Raw genomic sequence first — 22539 nt, 5'->3', positions numbered from 1 at the left:
GCAGGGGACAAGGTTTAAAAAAAAACTCAAAGTGCCTGATACCAACAGTGTCCAGAGTAATCATTTTAAATCACAGTCCACTGGAGAGGAAAGTATTAAATGTTTATCTGTACAATGTTCATTCTCAATACACTAGCAAAATACAAAATAAATCAATAATAGTAGTAAATGTCATAACTACAGGTAACCCATTGTTGCTCCTCACATATTAGCGGATAACTGTCTTTGTATTCAGGTCAGGTCTGAACAGAATTATGTAACATTTTGGGAAGAATATACAGCCAAGAAGTCCAGAACTTGAGGCCATTATAGCAAAGACCTCCACAGCCACCATGTATTTCCCTCTAGTGCTCAGATAGGCCGGGATCATGGCAATCCAGACACTGCAGAACACCAGCATGCTGAAGGTGATGTACTTGGCCTCATTAAAACTGTCCGGTAATGTCCTGGCTATAAAAGCTATAATGAAGCTCACAGCTGCCAGAAGCCCCATATATCCCAGGACAGAGTAGAAGCCGATAACTGAACCCTCATTACACTGTATGATGATCTTCCCCTGATAAGAGTGAATGTCCTGATCCTGGAAGGGGGGAGAAATAGACAACCAAGTGACACAGATTATGATTTGGACCAGTGAGAAGACACAAATGATACAATTGGGCAGTTTGGTTCCCATCCATTTCCTCCAGGGACTCCCAGGTTTGCTGACTTTAAAAGCAATACACACCATGATACTTTTGGCAAGCAGAGAAGAGACGGCAACTGAGAAGATGACACCAAAAGAGGTGACACGCAGCATGCAGGTTACATCTACTGGATGGCCGAGGAACAAGAAGACACAGAGGAAGCTCAGCATGATGGAGACCAGGAGAAGATAGCTCAGGTTCCGGTTATTGGCTTTAACAATGGGGGTGTCCTGGTAGTGTATAAATATCCTCAATATTACACCAGTCAGAAGACAACAGAGGATGGAGACAGCTGAAAATACTGCAACAATGGTGTCATCAGTGTAGGAGAGAAATTCCACCACTCTTGGATCACACCGATCTTTCTTTGCATTTGGCCATTCATCATCAGGGCATTTCATGCAGTTTTCACTGTCTGCAGGAAGAACAATACAAACACAATGAGCATCGGGGTCAGAGCTTCTGAGGAAATAAACTGTCTTGTGTTGTCTCACAGCTAGCAATGGGATTTCCATCAGTGCATTGTGGGAGAGGGAAAGAAAATATAATACTTGACCCAAACTTATAATATTTAAATGTTAAAGAGATTCAATAATTAAATATATAGAGATAGATAGATAATTTATCTATTTCACATTTGTGCTCCTCTATGTACAGACTGCCCATTGGCAAGTAGTAAAATAAAAAATAAGTGATCGGTGTCTTAAGGACACAGTAAAGATTTAAAAAAAAATGCACAAGAAACATGTTATAGGCAGAAAAATGATAATGGGGAGTTTTAATTTAAATTCATTGCACAGGCTGCCCCCCTTCAGTCTATTATGAATGCTTCTGCTAGACTTATACACCTCACCAACCGATCCGTAACTGCTGCCCCTCTCTGACAATTCCTTCACTGGCTTTCACTAACCCAACATATAAAATTCAAAATACTGACCAAAACATACAAACTATCCACAGCACTGCCCCTACCTACATCACCAATCTCGTCCATAGATATTGTCCAAATCACCCGCTATGCTCCTCCCAAGACATCTTGCTTTCTAGCTCCCTCGTCACCTCCTCCCTCCAGGACTTCTCCAGAATATCCCCCATCCTCTGGGACCCTGTACTCCAGTATGTCCCGTCAGCCCCCCACCCTGTCTGCCTTTAGGCCATCTTAGAAAACTCACTTATTAAGGGAAGTCTACCCCACCTCCAACTAAGAACTGTACTTGAGTTCTTACTCTAAACTGTACTTGAGCTCTCACTGAGCTCAGTGGTAAAATCTGACACGGAGACACTAAGTGATGTCTGTGATGGGACAATAACAATGGTCATGTCCCCATCTGTGATGCTCTGTGTCCGAGGAACACAGCCATCCCAGGATTGTGCCATTGCACAGCCCACATTCTGAAAGGATACTGTATACACTTGGATCAGGAAAGCTCCCCCCCCCGGCTGTTTATGTGCAGTGGCCTGGTGGAAAGGGGTAAAACACAGAAATGTCCATGTATTGCAGAGATGTCCGGCATTTGCTTTTTTTTCACACTGACATTTTACAAATTTGAGTGTCAAATTTTGCCAACTCATGTCACATTCTTGATTTAACATCTATTGATGATTGGTGCTATGTATAGTCCTAAGCAAATATTAGAATGGACCAGTGGGATGCTATATGGGGCGTGAAATAAGTATGGTTTATGTGTTGTCTGTTACAACTGAGAATCTTCTATTTGTATTAAAGTTGTTATTTTTGCGGGTTGGGGTCCCCAATAGTCTCGGTATGCAGTCCACATGATTGTATGGAAATAACTCTGAAGGATCCAGAACTATTGTAAGAGTCCTGAGTGTATATATTTATATCTGACAAAGTGGAAGAAGCCCTGTGTTAACTAACAGGATGCTGGGAGGATAAATCTATGTAATCTGTAAGGAATAAAGGAATACTCTGTGTCCTGTTAGTGATCACACCTAGTAGACTACACATAGGTCATCTGTACAAAATGAACAACGCTGGTAAGGTAGGCAGCTGCTTTAAATGGACAGAAAGATGCCGGACATCAGGAGGATGTGAATAATACATACGATGGTAAAAGGACATGTACAATTTAGTGCTGATCAAATACAACCAGATGACAAACATAAGAAAATAAATCTTCATCCATGCATTGAATATGTACAGAGTGCAGACCATCGGAGAATACAACTAGAGATGAGCGAATCGAACATGACGAAGTGGAATTTGTTCCGAAGATTTGGAAAAATTTGATTCGCAACAAATCCGAAGATTAGCAAACTTCGGATGCACGAATCGAATTTTCCCAAAAATGGCGGCGACATGTGTGGCGACAGGAGAAAATGGACAGAGAAGATGGGGCGGGGATCTCTGGGAAGGCGCGCAAACAAGGCGCGCTGACCCATAATGCATTCATGAGTCATGAATCATGACATGTGATCGCATTAGCCAATCAGCAGCCAGCCAGCAGTGTGCAATGGTGGAGCTATAAATCGCGGCCATCTTAGAATTCTCCATTAGCCTCCGGTCATTCAAGAGAGACAGACCTGTCTGTATTAAGGGACAGAGTTAGGGCCACAGAGACTTTAGGGCCACAGAATCGTTACTCAGGGCCACAGAATCGTTACTCAGGGACACAGAGTCGTTACTCAGGGACACAGAATCGTTACTCAGGGACACAGAATCGTTACTCAGGGACACAGAATCGTTACTCAGGGCCACAGCTATCAAAGAATGGAAAATTTAAAGTGACATACACCCTTTTTTTTTGGTGGCTGTCGTGCACAGTTGGTGCTGCAGTTTGCCGATTGTGCAAAATAAACTGACTTTCTGCTTCACAACCACTATTGTACGTTCAAAGAGTTAAATCCATTTACACGTTGGCTGGCGGTAATATTTTTTGGGTGATTAGTGCATTCCAGTGACACAAACATACAGTTTCCAGCCAACGGCAAGCTGCAATTGACCGATTGTGCTAAATAAACTGACTTTCTGCTTCACAACCACTATTGTACGTTCAAAGAGTTAAATCCGGTTTTATTTTTGGGGTGCTTATTGAATTAAAGAGTATGTCAGACAACACGCAGAGGAGTGGCAGAGGAGGCAATGTTTCAGGAGCGAGCAGACGTGGCAGCAGAGGAAGGGGTCGAGGCAGCACTAGTCGCAGACAGAGGCCAGTGCTCCCGGTGTCATCCAGCGGTCGTGTCTCCACCGACAACCCTGCCGTCATCGATTGGTTGACTCGGTCGTCTTCCTCTTCCCAGGTCACCTCTGACACCTACAGCCAACGGTCGGTGGGTACGTCAGACACAACCGTTAGATGGCATGGCCCGGGAGCAAGCCCACTGAAATCACGTGTCCTCGACCTGCCCCTGTCCTTTGGTGTTCCCTCACCAAGCGAAGTATCGCATGCTGTGGGCTCAGCCCCACTGTACAGTGAGGAAGAGCTAACAGAGGGCGGTCAGGAACGGGGGGAGACATCCGCCTCTTCAGCAGCCAGGCGAAGAAGTACTGGCGAGGAGAGTGGCTCGGTAGCCGGTCTAGAGACAGGTCTGTCTCCTGACCCACACGCAGCCGAGGGGGCTAGTAGTGTTGCGGAGACCCTAATTGATGATGATGAGGCTGATCGCACTTGGCAGCCTCGTCGTCATCAGGCTATTGCTTCCGCATCATCAGGAGAAGAGGGTGCCAGCTTGCCAGCGAGCAAAACAGTCGGTGGGTTGCCCAGGAGGCAGCAGGGTCGCAGCAGTGTCAGTGGAGGCAAACGGCCACGGAGTAGAGCACCAGCTCCACTGCAGCCTACCACCACGGCCAGTAGTGGTGCCGGTGTGCTCGGAGGAAGTAGCAGTCAGCCAGTGAGGAGTAGCGGGGGCAAAGTTTCCTACTCGGCGGTGTGGCAATTTTTCGTCACGCCGCCCGAGGAAGTAAACGTAGCCGTATGTCGACTATGTGGCCAGAAAGTCAAGCGTGGCCAGGGGGCCCATGTTGGGACTACAGCGTTGCGTCAGCATATGCAGCCTCGCCATTCGGTGGCCTGGGAAAACCGTGATAAAGATACGGCGGTTCTGCCTGCCCCAGCCCCCGCTCCATCACCCGCTCCGTTACTTGCTCCGTCACCCGACGTCAATCTCCCTCTATCAGCCAGTCAAGGCTCCAACACCTCTGCTGAGGGGAGTTGTCGCTCGTTGGCATCTTCCGCTCGTTCAGATGCTCCTTCTCCTGCTACTCCTCTTCACGGATTCCGTCAGCAGTCTTTCTTGGAATCCGTTTCCAAGAGACAACAGTTTGCGAGCACGCACCCGACGGTGCAGAAGCTGAACGTCCTCCTGTCCAAGTTGCTGGTGCTGCAGTCCCTCCCTTTCCAAGTGGTGGACTCAGCACCTTTCCGAGAAATGATGGCTTGTGCCGAGCCGCGGTGGAGAGTGCCAAGCCGGCATTTCTTCGCCAAAAAGGCAGTGCCAGCCCTGCATTCACATGTAGAAGAGATGGTGGGCCAGTCTTTGAGCATGTCGGTCTCTGCCAAAGTGCACGGCAGCGCCGACGTGTGGAGCTGTAACTACGGTCAGGGACAGTACATGTCATTTACGGCCCACTGGGTGAACGTGGTGCCGGCACAGCCGCACCAGCAACTTGGACAGGTCACGCCGCTTTTGCCTCCACGTTTGCACGTCCTTGGTCCAGCAAAGATGTCCGCCTCTACCACCTCTTCTTCCGCCGTGTCCTCAGCCGCCACCCCCGTGCCAAGTCCCATTACCCGACCGGCATATCACATGTGCAGGGCGCAACGGTGTCACGCTGTGCTGCACCTGGTATGCCTTGGCGAACGTAGTCACACAGGGGAGGAACTTCTGAGTGTAATGAACAGAGAAATCGACAGATGGCTGTCTCCGCGCAAACTGAAAATCGGAACCATGTTGACCAACAACGGAAAGAACATGGTGTCTGCTCTGCGTCAAGGAAGGTTGTGCCATGCGCCATGCATGGCTCACGTGTTCAATCTGGTTGTCAAGCGGTTCCTAAAATTCACCATCCCACTGCAAGACATCCTTAAAATGTCACGTAAACTTTGCATGCATTTCAGCCATTCCTACACCGCAAAGCACACCCTCCTTGAGCTGCAGCGGCAGAACGGAATTCCACAGCATCGCCTGATCTGCGACATTGCAACAAGGTGGAATTCAACCCTACATATGTTAGACCGCCTTTACGAACAGCGAAAGGCCATCACCGATTTCCTGATGTTACAAGCGGATAAAGGTGCTCCCCTGTGTAACTTAGATGTCAGCCATTGGCAGCTCATGCGTGACACCTGCCGCTTGCTCAGGCCCTTTGAGGAGGCCACGCTATTCGTGAGTCGGCAGGACTATGGGATGAACGACGTCATTCCTCTGTTGCACGTCCTGGAACAAATGCTGTTAACAATGGCTGGTCAGGGTGCGGTAGACGTGGCGCACAGATCTCAACGCCACATGACCCCTGTGGGGGCAGGACAGGAAGAAGAGGAGGAGGTAGAGGAGGACATTGGTGCTCAGGAATTATTGAGTGAAATGGGTGGTTTTTCCACTCAGCGGACAGGAGTGGAGGAGCAGGAGCATCTGGTAGAGGAGGAGGAAGAGGAGACAGAGGACCCAGACGCACCGTGGCAGTATGCTGTGGAGATGGAGGCAGGGAGTCCCTCGCATTCCTTGGCACAAATGGCCCATAGCATGCTCGGTTGCTTGCGTAGCGACAGCCGAATAATAACCATCAGACAGAGGGATGACTTTTGGCTGTCCACCTTGTTGGACCCTCGCTACCGTTCAAAAATGGTGGCCTTTTTCACACCTGCTGAGAGGGAGGCCAAAATAAAGTACTATAAAAACCACCTATGTAGTCATGCAGTATATAGCCCTATCGGCCACTTTCTGGCATCCAGTTGCTGTAGCCCCCATCACCACACTGTGCCACGGGCCCCTGTACCGCCTTCTCATACTGCTGCCAGATCCATCCTCTGCCATGTGCGTCTTTGTCGTCTGCTCACGCTGCTGGGTTCCAGTTTTAAACCTAGGCCTGTGTATGGCTTCCGAACACTGCTGCCTTCAACGCCACCCTGCGCCATGTGCCTCTGTCGTCTGCTCACGCTGCTGACGGCTTCCGCTTTTTAACCTAGGCCTGTGTATGGCTTCCGAATACTGCTGCCTCCACCGCCACCCTGCGCCATGTGCCTCTGTCGTCTGCTCATGCTGCTGACGGCTTCCGCTTTTTAAACTAGTCCTGTGTATGTCTTCCGAATACTGCTGCCTCCACTGCCACCCTGCGCCATGTGCCACTTTCAGGTCTCCTTACACTGTTGGTGGGTTCCATTTTGTGATAGGGTGCTGTATGGCCTTCCATTGCTGCTGCCTCCACCGCCACCCTGCGCCATGTGCCTCTGTCGTCTGCTCACGCTGCTGACGGCTTCCGCTTTTTAACCGAGGCCTGTGTATGGCTTCCGAATACTGCTGCATCCACCGCCACCCTGCGCCATGTGTCTCTGTCGTCTGCTCACGCTGCTGACGGCTTCCGCTTTTTAACCTAGGCCTGTGTATGGCCTTCAATTGAAGCTGCTTCTGCTCCGCCACTCTGCCATTGGACTCTTGATAGTCGTCTCCCCACGCTGCTGCTGGGGGGACTTTTTAACATAGGCCTCTGTATGGCCTTCAATTTTAGCTGCTTACGCTCCGCCACTCTGCCATGGGCCCCTGTACCGCCTCCTCATGCTGCTGCCAGGCCCGTAATCTGCCATGGGCCCCCGTACCGACTCCTCATGCTGCTGCCAGGCCCGTAATCTGTCATGGGCCCCTGTACCGCCTCCTCATGCTGCTGCCAGGTCCAGAGTGTGTCATGGGTCCCTGTACAGCCTCCCATTGCTGCTGTCTCCATCGCCACACTCTGCCATGTGCCACTTTCAGGTCTCCTCACACTGCTGGTGGGTTCCATTTTGTCATAGGGTGCTGTATGGCCTCCCATTGCTGCTGCCTCCACCGCCACACTGTGGCTCCACACTCTGGTTTTGGCCCCGTGACTGCCCAAATGAGTGAAGTGTGCGGTGATTCTAAGATCGACGGCACTCATCTGCATGTCATACTGACTGACAGTATTATTTCTCTTCCCCAGCAGACTCCAAGGGCATTTAAATTAAAGGTACAGTGTTCTGCACTAATATAAAGGCTCTCTGAAGCCTAGAAACACCCTTTTTATAAGTTAAATTCGCAGCGAATATATTCGGCACGAAGCAAATTTAATCGGCGAATTCGGCGAATCAGCCGAACCGAATTTTTGAATAATTCGCTCATCTCTAAATACAACACTCTCTCTGGATTGGTCTAATCATGAGGAGGAGTAAATGGTGGAAAGGTTTCATTAGTTTTGTAGTCCTCCACTATCTATTCGACATGTCATGGTTGAGGGGTTCAGAGATATTGGGGGTGTTGTATTCAGAATGGAGTTTTTGTAGTTACGGGGATTTATAGGAAAGGGGTTGGCTGAGATGGGGATAGAAGAGGTCAGAGATGATGAAGTCTTGGAGGAGGGGAAGGAAGAGGAGGGGAAATCTGTATTTATGAGAAGAGGCTGATGAAAACAAAGGTGGGTAAGACAAGGAAGTAGAGAAGGAATCTTAGATGTGGTTGTTAGGAGGAGTAGGTGGGCAGGTTCATGGAGGAGTAATAGAATAATGGGGGTTTCTTTTAGGTGGTGTGAGTATTAAGGTTTAACAGAGTGAGTTGGGAGTACTCTCCCCCATTATCCCCCCACACAACCCCACCCTTAGACAGCATTTTCTCATCCACCCAAGAGTGTTGGTTGTGAGGAATAGATAGATGATAGATTTGGGGAACGTATAGATTGAATCAGTAATATCAGATTCAAAAAATGTAATGAGCAGTTGGCCATTTGTACACCTTGTTCACTGCTCAGATCAAAATGTATCACTCCATTGTGTCATTTGCTACTGCCCTAGCTTCACCGATTCAAGCAATATGTTTGACTTTCTGATACCACCCAACAAAGAAGAGGGGGTCTTGAAACCCCCAGTGAAAGGGCTATGAGAGATTTTTCAGCATTTGGTGGGCGAATGAGTGTCCAGGAAGCATGGAGATATGGTACCCATTGATGGATGGCATACTGTGTCCCCCCATCTCCATCTCCTCTTTTGTTCCAAATGGGAGCTTTCTCATTCAGGGCATTGAAGGTTCCTGTATGTGGGGCTGTCAAAGGCACTGGACATGCACAGAATGTATGAAGCATGAGTGCTGCAAGTGACCACCTCCAATGGAAGGAGCACTTCCACCTTTATGTGGCAATATTTCTTTGATGGATAGTGCATGAGCACCATTAGTTTACATGCGTGTGCAATTGCGGATGCTTGATTGTTGTGACATCACATGGTGGTGGGTGTACACCCAATAGGTTGTTATTTAAGGGATGGGTAGGAGTGGAGGGGGCTCTAGTGGACTTAAGAGGTGATGGCCTAGAAGACATCAAGAGTGTTTTCAATTTGAATTTCAAATGTTTTTTGACAATAATTATTATTGCCAGATATTATTTGTGGTGATCCTCCCTACCTTCCTTCATGTTAAAGTGTTACTAAACCAACAACACTAAAATAAGCCTGTATATGCAGTAAAGCATGCTTGTTATACTCACTGTGGAACCTAACCTGAGTTATAATAGTAATAAATCTATCAGATCATAAGCAAAGTAAAAGTGAACAATAAACATGACAGTAAAGCAAAACCAAACCAACAACCTAACAATATACACTATATACAAATGGAGAGAAACTGACATAAACAGAGCATGAGCAGGACTAGGACTGGGAACAGGAGGAGCAGAAATAGGGTGACAGGATACAGGGTACTGGATATTGGGCAGGAGCAAGGTCAGGCAGGAAAAGTCTGTGTAAATGCCAGATAAGTCCATAAAAGTTTCCTATCATCAGTGTCTGGGACTCTTGATCTTCTCAGGCCAGAGTCTTTTAAACCATTGTTGGTGTGCTGCTCAGGTCTGGTAATTAGCTATGTGCCCCACAGCTGGGATCTGGAAGCTTATTGGGTACCTTGCCGCCAGGGTCCAAGGACTGGCTGGGTTCCCAGCAGGTCCAATCCTTGAGGAACAGCAACACTTGGAGCTTACAATTCCTTAATGCAACACATGTCCCTTTGCCTCAGGTAAGCCTGCATCATCTGACAAGGTAATCCTCTTTGCACCAGAGTCCATAGCCCATACAGGAACCTGAATTTACAGTATGGGTAACCCATGCCAGGCATGCAACCAACATGGAGATGCAATAGATGAAGTAGTATTAGATCCATCAATTGATGAGATCCTAATCCTGGTAGTAAAGACTGGATGGGCATCAGAGGCATGAACAGTAGGCAGAAGACCATCAGAGGTAGGTAGGGCTACAGACACAGGGTCATCCCGAGACAGGCTGGACATCTGACCATTTTAGGCAGGCTGGACATCAGGCATCACACCATCCAAGGCAGGCTGGACATCAAGCACCTAACCATTTGAGGCAGGCTGGACATGGGGCATCAAATCATCTGAGGCAGGTGTCAAATGTCTTGATCTGAACCAGGATCTTCTGCTGTGTCTGACAGTAACGTTTGAGCCAGTTGAGATACTGGACAGCTCTCATTCTGATCCCTTAGACAATTGTTCCTTTTTGCCTGTTTCTCTTGAACTTTAAACCATGTGATCCTCCCATTAAGTTCCTATTTAAGCCATGTCTTTGTACTTCCTGTTTGCCATATTATAGTGCTCTCTTCAGTCAATATCTCACTCGTGTCACTCCTGCTGTCATCCATATCGTCACTACAATTTGTTACGGACGTTGGCTTGTTCCTCGACTACACGTCCGCTTGATCTCAACCTGAAACTAGTTGTTACCAACCTTGGCTTGATCCTCAACTACACTTCCACCTGATCCCAGCCTGCAACACTTGTTACCAACTTCTGGGTTGTTACTGACTGTGGTTCTGCTTAATCCCTAGCTGCAATATCTGCAACCAGACCTTGGCTTGCTCACCTCCCTGTGGGGCAATCAAAGACCTGTCACTAGCAATCAGAAAAACCCAGCTCCACGATCATGAGTGCTGGAGAACAGCGGTTGTGCCTCAGGTAAGCCTGCATCATCTGCTAGGGTGATCTGCTCATGCATGTATCCTGCTGGTTGGTTGGAGCCTCTCTACTGTTGTAGCTACTGGTCTCCAAGCCTGACCCTGGACTGTGACAGAATAAACTGGCTAAAACGTGGAGGCCACTATAACAAATGCTGTGGCTCCATTCAAGCAGCAAAATGCAGAGCTACAAGACTCCAGCGTTACCTACCAAGAAAAACTGTCTGAACTAGAAAGTCTAGACTGTGATACTAGACTGTGTTAAAAGGGCAACAGGAGGAAATTCATGTTCTGCATAGACAAGTGCAGGGCTTACATTCCTGGCATGATGCTATGGCATGTATGCCCCTACCACTCAAATTAAATGGAGACCAGCGCCATTACAGGAGATTCCTTAATCATGCATATCATTTCGAATGCAATCTGCTGCATTTACTTTGGAGAAAAATAAAGTATTGTTTATTATCAGCCTCCTGAGAAAGCCCTAGCTTGGGCCTCCCTTATGTAGAACACAACAGCACCACTTTGAATAATTTTGAGCCTTTTATGATAAATCAAGTTTTTGATGATCCCAAACGCTGCTCTACTGCCGAAGCAAAGTTGCCTGGTTTGCGACAGAGTAGATGCTCTACTTGGAACCCAGCAGCACAAAAAAGTCAGTTCCACCAAGGGCTCTTTGAACAGGTAAAAATGAGCTCACCAGGTAAAGACTCTTGATGATCTTGATGATCTGGATATCGCTACATTTCCTGAAGCTCAACCTCTCCAAAACCGAGCTTCTCGTCTTCCCCCCAGCCCGCGCCCCCCCCCCCCATCCTTTCCATCACTACCAACACCACCACCATCAATCCCGCCCAGCAAGCCAAGGTCCTTGGCGTCATTATGGACTCAAACCTTTCCTTTCAACCTCATATCAAATCACTCACAAACACATGCAGGCTCCACCTCCGGAACATCGCCAAGATACGCTCCTTCCTTACCCCAGACACCACTAAACTACTCGTACACTCCCTGATTATCTCACGCCTTGACTACTGCAACTCCCTCCTCTCCGGCCTACCCCAGTGCAAACTCTCCCCGCTTCAGACCATCCTGAACTCAGCTGCCAGACTCATCCACCTCACCAGCCGCTCCACCTCTGCCACCCCCCTCTGCCTCTCCCTCCACTGGCTCCCTATCGCCCAACGCATCAAATTCAAACTGCTCACCCTGACCTATAAGGCCATTCACAACACTGCCCCTAACTACCTCACCGACCTGATTCCCAGGTACCACCCTACCCGTACCCTTCGCTCTTCACAGGACCTCCTTCTATCTTGCTCCCTGGTCTCCTCCTCTCACGCACGACTGCAAGACTTCTCCAGGTCCTCCCCCATCCTCTGGAACTCACTACCCCAATCCACCAGACTGTCACCTTTCCTCCTCACCTTCAGGCGCTCCCTGAAAACCCACCTCTTCAGGGAAGCCTACCCCACCCTCACCTAACAGCCGCTGCCCTTCCCTCCTCCTACAACTCCATCCCCCACAGCCATTTCCTCCTGTACCACTACCCCCTCCCTCCTAGATTGTAAGCTCGAAAGAGTAGGGCCCTCTTACCCCTCGTGTGCTGTTTGATGTTACTGTACTGTTTCATGTATTGTCCCCCCCCTCTATTGTACAGCGCTGAGCAAACCCTTTGGCGCTATATAAACTAGATAAATAAATGATCTTGAAGCTTTCATCCAGTTTTGTATCTGAATTGATCCGAGATTTACATAAAGAAGGAAGGAGAGACCAGGAATGTTTGGAAGTCATGGTGGCATGCGTTTCTCTGCTGGTCAGTCCATTCAGAAGGATCCAAAATTTTCTCTGGATTCTAACACTCCTGAATTTATACAGGTTGGTGCAATTAGGAGATCCATTTCTACTCAGGAAAAAAAGAGAAAACATTTGGAGAACTTAAGTCTATATTGTGGGGATTGCACAGTTAATTGTCCTAACAAAGTTATAAGAACTTTGATCTGTGACCGATGTTGTAGTGACTGAACAAATAAACTCCATTACCCAATCTATCTCCCCATATAGTAATTCTCTACTATCTCATTTTGTGGTCTCTATCAAAATTATCACTGAAGACCATGAAATTCCTTGCTAGGCTGGACTCTGGGGCTAGGGGAACCTTATAGACACAAAATTTGCCAAAAGCAACAATATGCAAACAAGAAAGAAATCTGCCCCTATTATTTGGAAATGGTTCACCTTGATCCTCAGGACTTGCTACCCATGGAATGGTTCCTCTGGTACTCCAATTTGAGGCTGACCATCATGAGACTATCAGCTTTCAGCTGATTGTGTCACCCAAATTTCCTGTCATCCTGTGCATTCCTTAATTTGCTACCCATAATCCATCCATTACCAGGGAGCACAAACTATAAATTTTATGTCCCCCTATTGCAAGGAACATTGTAGAGGACCTTTTCAAACAAGTTCCCCACCGAGCAAGGAAGTAGATATGGTAACTACCCAGCCATACAGTATGACAACCTGCCTCTGCATTGCCATGAGTTCCAGGATGTCAATTATTTCCTCATCACCCATACGATTGTCAAGTTGAACTGCTCCCAGGGGCAGAAATAGCTTTTGGTCGCTTTTTTTTTTCATATTCACCATAAGTTTATTTTATAGAAGGTATGCACAGGGAAAAGACTTAACCAATGGTGCCTTGATACGTTTCGCATAAACATGTTTATGCGTGCATGTAGCAATATGTCCGATTTCAATTAGTGCAGTTGATTCAATGCTAGCATGGTCAACACTGTGCGCCCTTCCTGCCCTTGATGTTCAACCATTTTGCTCTGAATCAGATGAACTATTAAATTGCACTGTGACAGATCCAATCCGGAAGGGACTTTTGGAGGGGACTGCAGGCTAGCCTCTTGCCTACTGACTATGGGCTCTATTCTTTGGAAGGTGTGTGGTTGGGGGACCTTTGGAGTAGTTTTACTTTGGATTCAAGTCCATGTCTCCTTGAAACACACAGACTCAGAGAACTGGAGGACCCCAATACAGATATGGGGCCTCTATGTTTTGTTGGGGTATAGAATCAACAGCCCATTTTGGTCGCCTTTTCACTCTGTCAAAACCTGAATCAAAGCTTCTGTCATAACAATGACCAATTTCTAAACTAATATGCTAGAGGTTTTCAACAAAATACTGTAACATGGGGGTGAAGACTTCCCTGGGGAACATGTACCAGAGCAACAAAACAATACATTTCATTTAGCTGGGACCAATGGTTTTGTTGAATGCTTAAAATGAAACATTTACTGGAAGCTTAAGCATGAGGGACCTGGGGTGGTCAGTGACTCATAATTATTTTAGAACCTCTACTATGAATTAAATTTCCAAAACTTTTTTTGGATCATATAGAGAAGGGTTAAAACACCTATCAGGTTATATTTTGTTGTCTGTGACCCACTGAGGTGAATTCCCTGAAGTCGCAAAAAGAAAAGGGGATTGTTGTCACCAGAGCAGACCTTCATTGGCCAAACATGATCATGACTGTATTTGGTCTATGACATCACCCAAGATCCCCAGCTGTCTGTTTACATTCAGCAGCCAGGAGACGTGTCGTTTAGCCATGTTAGTTCACCAGGAAACATCATCGGGTTGTGGCTCATTATGTCAGTGAGGAACCATCATATGGTAGGAATAGATCCTCTCTACTGCTGAACATATTATTATATTTGTTTTGCATTGTTTCACGTCTCCCATGACAGTGCCCAGCTCCTCATGTCCTTTTTTTAGAGAATAGATTGCTGATTAGACCTGCAGACTAAATGGGGATCAACTCTGAATTAGGTGTTCGAGGATTGGTTCACTTATTCCTGTCTAACATTACAAACTCAGTGCGATCTGCTTAACCACATCGGAAATGGACATCACAGAAACAATGAAAATACCTCGAAGATATCTACAGTATGTCATCTTTTTAACAGAGAAGCGTGGACTCCCCCCCCTTTAATACTTACCTAGGTGGATGGTCCGATGCTGCATCTGTCCCCCACCGACTCTAAGTGTGAGAGGTCAGCGATCACATGTAGGGCCATGGATGAGGGGATACCACCAGTCCTCCTGTATATGGTCCAGGCCAGCAGGGGGGCTCAGACAATTGGACAAATCAGATGTGGGCAGGTAGGGTGATCTGCACTGCGGGGGGGGGGAGGATTACTGAAACCAATCCCCTCTATGGGTCTCTCTGCAGCAGCTGAAAGCTGGCTTCTTCTCTCCATTTCAGCTGCTGAAGAGAGAGCCATAGAGGGGATTGGTTCCAGTAATTGTCCCACGCCGGACCCATTACCCTCCATTTCCACCATATGTTTCCTCCTGCTGCCCAGGCCCCCTTGTGTGCCTCTACCCCCGCAGTGCTGCTGGTTTCCCTCCTCTCCATTCTACCAGCAACTGCAAGAACACAATAGGATCATTCAGGATGGAGACAGGGGGAAGCATCTGGTAAATATGTCACATTTACCAGCCCCTTCTTCTCCTGAATGAACACAATGAGTAATTGGTATTGGTCACTCACTGTGTTCATTAATAACTGAAGCATAGTAAACTGTAGGGTTTTGTGTTGGGGTGGGGGGCTGTCAGGTTGGCTGTAAGGGGACCCAAGGGTTCTAACAGAAGCCCTGAAAACATGGCCGCTGATTGCTGAGTTCTCACAGCCGCTCTGAGCAGAGAAGGGTGACTGTCAGTCATTGCTGTCTGCTCTGACAAAGTCAGATGGATGGGATAGATAGGATGGATGGGATGGATCCAATAGCTTCATAAGCGCCAATGCAAATCCAATCTTATCAATGACTCCACCAACCAGAAGCCCAAAGAGATAATATCCTCCTAGTGCAGTAACTTTATTTAGAATGGGAAATCACATAACAAATATATATATTGCACTCACATTTTCAGGGTGCCGAGAGGAACCTCCACAAGCAGCTCTCACCCCCCTCACTTCTGGTTTGAGTCATTGATAAGAGAGGATTTGCATTGGAGCTTATGAGGCTATTGGATCCATCCAATCCATCCGATCCATCCCATCATCTGACTTTGTCTGCCAAGCTCATTAGACCTTCTATGACCATTTAGGGTTGGTGAGTGAACATTTCTACCACACGTGGTGAAGACACTTTGGTTGGATGTAAAGAAGAAATACTTGTCACTATTATTGAAAGGCACAGTTAGGAAAATGATTTGTTTATGGATTTTTTTTCCATAACCTGGCGGGATCAACAGGTATGTTTCTGTACTGTCAGGATCTTTAAAGTGATAAAACGTGAAAATGTGCACACATTGCGGAGATGTACTTCATATGTTTTTCCTCAGACATGCACTTTAACTACAGCAGTAACTTCTGCCCTTTCCTACAAAAATGTACTAACAAATACAAACCGTACCCGAAATGTTGGATATCTCTCCTTCCGGACACGGGATGCACTCATAGCAGCATTTATGAATTGAAGATCCAAACTTTTTTCTGCTGCCGGGTAAACATGGATCTGAGCATCGAGATACTGGGATCTGAAATCAGATATTATTGTTTTTATTATTATTATTTTATTTATTTTTAAAATTATTATTGTAATGTAATGTAAAGGTCCATCATATGTCATGCGGCTACACAAATTAAGAGTTACAAATAGGAATGAGGTTCAGGTTTGCCTCTACCATGAGTTCAAGGTGCATTCTCCAGGTTTAACCACTTGAGCTCCTGAGGATTTACCCCCCTTAATGACCATGCCTTTTTTTGCTGTTTGGCGCTGCACTAATTCAAATGATAATTGCGCGGTCATGCAATGCTGTACCCAAACAAAATTTACGTCCTTTTTTTCACACAAATAGAGCTTTCTTTTGATGGTATTTTATCATCTGTGCGCTTTTTATTTTTTGCGCTATAAACAAAAAAAAACCCAAACATTTTGAAAAAAAACTATATTTTCTACTTTCAGCTATAAAAAATATATCGTAAACTCAAAGTTAGTCATAAATTTAAGACAAAATGTATTCTGCTCCATGTTTTTGGTATAAAAAATTCTGTGCATTAGTGGGCAAACTGGCGCTATATGGGAGGGGCGCTAACACTATCGGAAGTCACCAGTGACACTAATACAGTGATCAGTAAAAATCTGTTCACTGTAATCAATGACACTGGTGACAGGGCAGTGAAGGGGTTAACTGGGGGGGTGGGGGGCGATCAAGGGGTTAAATGAGATTACTGGTGTACTGGCGGGCAAACTGGCGCTATCTGGGAGGGGCGCTAACACTATCGGAAGTCGCCAGCGACACTGATACAGTGATCAGTAAAAATCGGTTCACTGATCAGTGACACTGGTGACAGGGCAGTGAAGGGGTTAACTGGGGGTGGGGGGGGAGAGATTAAGGGGTTAAATGGGATTACTGGTGTACTAGCGGGCAAACTGGCGCTATCTGGGAGGGGCGCTAACACTATCGGAAGTCGCCAGCGACACTGATTCAGTGATCAGTAAAAATCGCTTCACTGATCAGTGACATTGGTGACAGGGCAGTGAAGGGGTTAACTGTGGGGGGGGCGATCAGGGGGTTAAATGTGTCCTAGGTGTGTTCTAACTGTGGGTATGTGCTGTTTTACTCACTGTTTGGATGTCTTCTTCTCTGCCTAGAACGGAATGTGTCCAGGCAGAGAAGAATGACATCATATCCTGTCCTGTGGAAATGTCAACACAGGACAGGATAGGACAGGGACCGATCTTCTGATTTCAGCCAGACTTCACTGGCTGAAATCGAATGATTGATCCCTCAGGGATCGAATGGTGTCACCCGCGGGTCGGTGGGAGCGCGGGCACGCGCCCCCTGCCAGCGAAAACGTCGGGAGTGCAGAGCCCGTTTTAAAACGTGGTTTTGCGCCCCAGTGCCGCCCTTCACACGTATATATACAGTGGCAGGGCGGCAAGTGGTTAAAATGTATTCAGGGGCAGTATGTTAGGGTTTTTGATCATTTGGGTTTACCGATTTTTATTGTATGTTGATAGAACTTCTCTTTTAGGTTAGCTTCTTGAGTTCCAGCACCTTCAGTCCATAAAATCCCCCTTGAGAAATTGCATCACAAAAGAGTAGTGCCATCAAATTATCGCTCATAAGTGATACCAGAATATTAAATGCTTATACAAAATTAAAAACATATTACAGATGCAAGAAATCTGGCAAACAAAACAGAGTGGGACTATTTTATTTGAGGAGGACTTTGACTTTGTGGGAACATCAGAAACCTGAGTAGAGCTCACATGATTGGGCTGCAAATATTGAGGGGTACACTCTAGTTCAGAGGTAACGAGTTGGTAGAAGAGGTGAAGGGGCATATATAGTATGTATGTGAGGAGAGATCTGAAAGTGAGTTTGAGAGATGATATCACTAATGAGGACTGAATGGTACAAAGCCGTTATGGCTGAAGCTGCACAAGAGTGCATCGAATAGTAAATGATTTGTGAGAATGTTCCATCGGTCCCCTAACATAAAGGATTAGGAAGGGTCTCAGCTTCTTTCACAGACTGAAATTGCTGGGAATCATGGCGATGTTATTATTATGGGTGATTTACCTAACCTGATGTTGATTGGGCAAATGGAATTGTACAGCCAACAAAAGGCTTGCCATTCCTTAAACTTATTGCAGGAAGATTCCATGGAACAGATGGTAGAAGTCAACAAGGGAACATGCTCCTTTTAATTCCACTAATTTCCATCAACACAAAACGTATTACAGATGTGCAGATTAGTTAAAACTTGGGCAATAGTGACCATGGTGTAATCACATTTGCCATAAATTACAGGAAAGAGAAGTACAGTATGTTGATGTTACAAGAATGCTACATTTCATAAAAACTATCTTCAATATGCTGAGACCCTTCCTGCATGACACTGGACAGTGGGACCATATATTTGCAACAAACACAACACAAGACAAGTGGGACTATTTTCAACATGAATTAAACAAGAGTGGTAGTCATTGTATTCCATTAGTTAATAAGCTAAAAAAACTAATTCCAAACCTATGTGGCTAATTTCTAATGTGGAAAAAAAATAAATGAGAAAAAAAAAACAAAGTAGAAGGGACACCCTTGGCATTCCAGATGCTTAAGGAATTCAACAAGAAATTCAAGTGAGCAAGTAGCCCCAGAATGGATGAACACTGGAAGCTGGCCACAAATGACAGGGAAAGGTAGATATATTAAATAACAGCAATAATATGAAAGGCATTGAGGGAATGGTAAGAGACTCAGAAACTTGTCAGTGATAAAGGTATGGATTTATAAAAGACCCTTCTTGTCAGAACATCCTGGTATTACTCTATGAGGAAGTAAGTGAGACATTGGATGGTGGACATCCAGTTGACATAGTTTATTTAGATTTTTCTTGTCCAAATATTTTATTGAGGAAAAATAATAACAGCAACCATATCTAGGTATGCAACTTGGGTGCAAGTGGCAGAGAATGGAAGATACAATGATATCAGTTAGGAATTGCTTCATCAGAATCAGATCTGCTTAGTGAGAAGTGCATATACATGACATACAGAGATGAATTTCGACTCAAGCAGGCAGAAGTCATTAGTGGATGGGCCGTCTGTAGGCCTTTGTTGAGAGTAGGGTGGTGTGAAAGAAAGGATAGTGAGGTCCACCACATCGCTGTAAGAGGGGGGGAACATGGGGTAAACCGAGCACGTTCTGCTCCTGCGAGTAGTATGGAATCTCAATGATAAATGTTTGTTGTAGAAGAAAAGAAAATTAATTCAGGAAAAGAGAGAAAAGGAAGATGAGGTAGGCCAGAAGATAGGACAGGTGAGAGTGATGAATGCAAGAGAGTGTATGGAAAGAAGGGGGATGGCAAGAGGGGGGGGAGGTGTCTCCTAGAACCAATCCAGATAGGAAGCTGGTATGTGTCCTACATGAGGAACGTAGTAGATGTTAGTCAAGGAAGCAATAGTGATTCATCAACATTAGGTGGAAGATAACGTTCGACCCAGGGAGTCCAGGTTACTGTAAATTTGGCTTCTGTATCCTTAATGGTCGCTTTTATTGTGCCATGAATCATAGCTTGTGTCACTTTTGTGTTTGACTGCAGGGGTGCAGAGGGTTGGAGACTTCCATTATTTTGCCAGGATTTATTTAGCTGCTGTGGTAACCTGTAGTTAATTTAGATTTTTCTAAGACATTTAATATTGTACCTCATAAACATTTCATCAATAAAATAAGGTCTGACAAGTTGATAAGATTTTATGTATTGTTGAATGCTCATTCTGTATGTATTGTTTACATGAATGGATCCAGAGAGTAGTGATATATGACTCATTCTATGAATGGTCTAAAGTTGTCAGTGGTGGGCCCCAGGGTTCTGTCTTGGGGTCAAGGATGTTCAATTTATTTATTAATGATTTAGAAGTTGGCATCAAGAGATTAATTTCAGTGTTTGCGATGATACCAAATTATGCTGGGAAATGGCTCGTAGGATGTAGCATCATTACAGGAACACCTTGACAAACTAGGGGGTTGGGCAGCTACTTGGCACATGAGGATCAATACTGAGAATTGTAGAATTATGCACTTGGTTGCCTAAAACACACATGAAAATTGCACATTAGGAGGCGATCCACTGGGAGAATTAGTGATGGAGAAGGATCTGGGAAGAATGTAGTTCAAAGACTTCATAATAACATACAATGTTAAGCTGAAGATAACAAAGCAAAATACATTGCAGAGATACATCAATAATTCTACCCCTATACAAAACATGGGTGCACCCTCATCTTGCATATGCAGTTCAGTTTTGGTCACCAATTCTTAGGACTGATAGAGAAATGTAAAAGAATTGTTGGCAATTAAAAAAATTATTTAAAAACCGGCGTGGGGTCCCCCCTCCCATTCATACCAAGCCCTTCGGGACTCACCAGCCACTTTATTAGGTCCACCTGTTCAATTGCTTGGTAACACAAATTGCTAATCAGCCAATCACATGGCAGAAGCTTAACGCATTTGGGTATGTAAACGTGGTGAAGACGCCTCGCTGAAGTTCAAATCGAGCATCAGAATGGGGAAGAGAGGGGATTTAAGTGACTTTGAACGTGACATGGTTGTTGGTGCCAGATGGGATGGTCTGAGTATTTCAAAAACTGCTAATCTACTGGGATTTTCAGGAACAGCCAAAAAAGAGAAAATATCCAGTGAGCGGCACTTGTGTGGAGGAAAATGCCTTGATGATTTCAGAGGTCAGAGAAGAATGGGCAGACTGGTTTCAGGTGATAGAAAGGCAACAGTAACTCAAAACCACTTGTTACAACCAAGGTATTCAGAATACAATCTCTGAATGCACAACACATCCAAACTTTTTTTTTTAGGTTTTTATTTCTTTACACAATGTACAAAATATTATAAAAACACTTTAATCTTTGTAAAGATATATAATAATTTTTTATATTATCTATGTCCCTCCCCTTCCCCCCCCTCCTCACCACCCCTACCTCCCTCCCCACCACCCAACCCCCCTACACCCATACCCCCCCAACCCCCCTCTACCCTTAAAACCATCAGCATCTAGAGGTAATCAGTTTTTAAACCTTTATACTTTCTTTAATACTATGAAGTCTTCTGTCCTACTACATTTACTCTCAATAATTCCATATACTTTTCGAAGGTCCTAAATTTCATCCAGCCACTCCATGTTCTCTCAGTTTTATCCTCCTCTATACATCTTAATTCCTCCATTCGCACAATACCCTCTACTCTGTCAATCCAATCCTCAACCTCGGGGCCTCCTTCGCTTGCCAAAATTTAGAAATTAAACCCTTTGCAGCACTTAACAAGTGATACAAAGCTTTATTTTTACGTAATACTGAAGATGAATCAAAATAGTAAAATAGGCATTTCCACAGATCTCCTTGGATATCTACCCCTCATATATCCTGAGTATAAAAAGCTATTTCCCTCCAGTAATGTTTCAGTTTCGGGCAGCTCCACCATACATGCTCCATACTACCCTTTTCTCCACACCCTCTCCAACACTCAGGAGAACCCTCCGCTTGTTTGTTTACCACACTTGGAGTTAGATACCATCTCGCCATACACTTATAATTCATTTCAACTGTACGCACATCCAAACTTGAAGCAGATGGGCTACAGCAGCAGAAGACCACTCCTGTCAGCTAAGAACAGGAAACAGAGGCTACAATTCTCACAGGCTCACCAAAATGGACAGTAGAAGACTGGAAAAACATTGCCTGCTCTGATGAGTCTCAATTTTAGCTGCAACATTCAGATGGTAGGTTCAGAATTTAGCATACACAACATGAAAGCATGGATCCATCCTGCCTTGTATCGATGGTTCATGGATGTGCAGATGACAAATCTGCAGCAACTGCGAGATGCTATCATTTCAAAATGGACCAAACTCTCTGAGGAATGTTCCCAACACCTATGCCACGAAGAATAAAGACAGTTCAGAAGGCAAAAGGGGGTCCAACAGGGTACTAGCAAGGTGGACCTAATAAAGTGCCCGGTGAGTATATATAGTTACATAGTTAGTCTGGCTGAAAAAAAGACAAAAGTCATTCCAGTTCAACCATTAAAAAATAAAAACAAACAAAAGTTATAATCCTACACCCACAGTTGATCCAGAGGAAGTCAGAGATTTATGGGCCCCGGTTGCCTTCTCTGA

General features: G+C 45.5%; 1 protein-coding gene across 1 annotated transcript in view; it reads right to left on the bottom strand.

Moving 5' to 3' along the window:
- Positions 1–208: 208 nt before the first annotated feature.
- LOC149445841 (vomeronasal type-2 receptor 116-like) overlaps positions 209–22539 on the bottom strand; it is a 49612-nt gene continuing 27281 nt past the window's right edge. The window contains exons 7-8 of the mRNA XM_089653307.1: positions 16256–16379; positions 209–1101 (exon numbers count right to left, since the gene is read on the bottom strand). Of these exons, the coding sequence (XP_089509433.1) occupies positions 209–1101; positions 16256–16379 (1017 nt within the window). The remainder of the gene's footprint in view (positions 1102–16255; positions 16380–22539) is intronic.

The sequence above is a fragment of the Staurois parvus genome, unplaced genomic scaffold (genome assembly GCF_062004578.1).
Source record: "Staurois parvus isolate SC_StPar_1 unplaced genomic scaffold, SC_StPar_1.0 ptg000706l, whole genome shotgun sequence".
NCBI classification, from domain to species: Eukaryota; Metazoa; Chordata; class Amphibia; order Anura; family Ranidae; genus Staurois; species Staurois parvus.
This window is presented reverse-complemented; position numbering and strand designations above follow the sequence as displayed.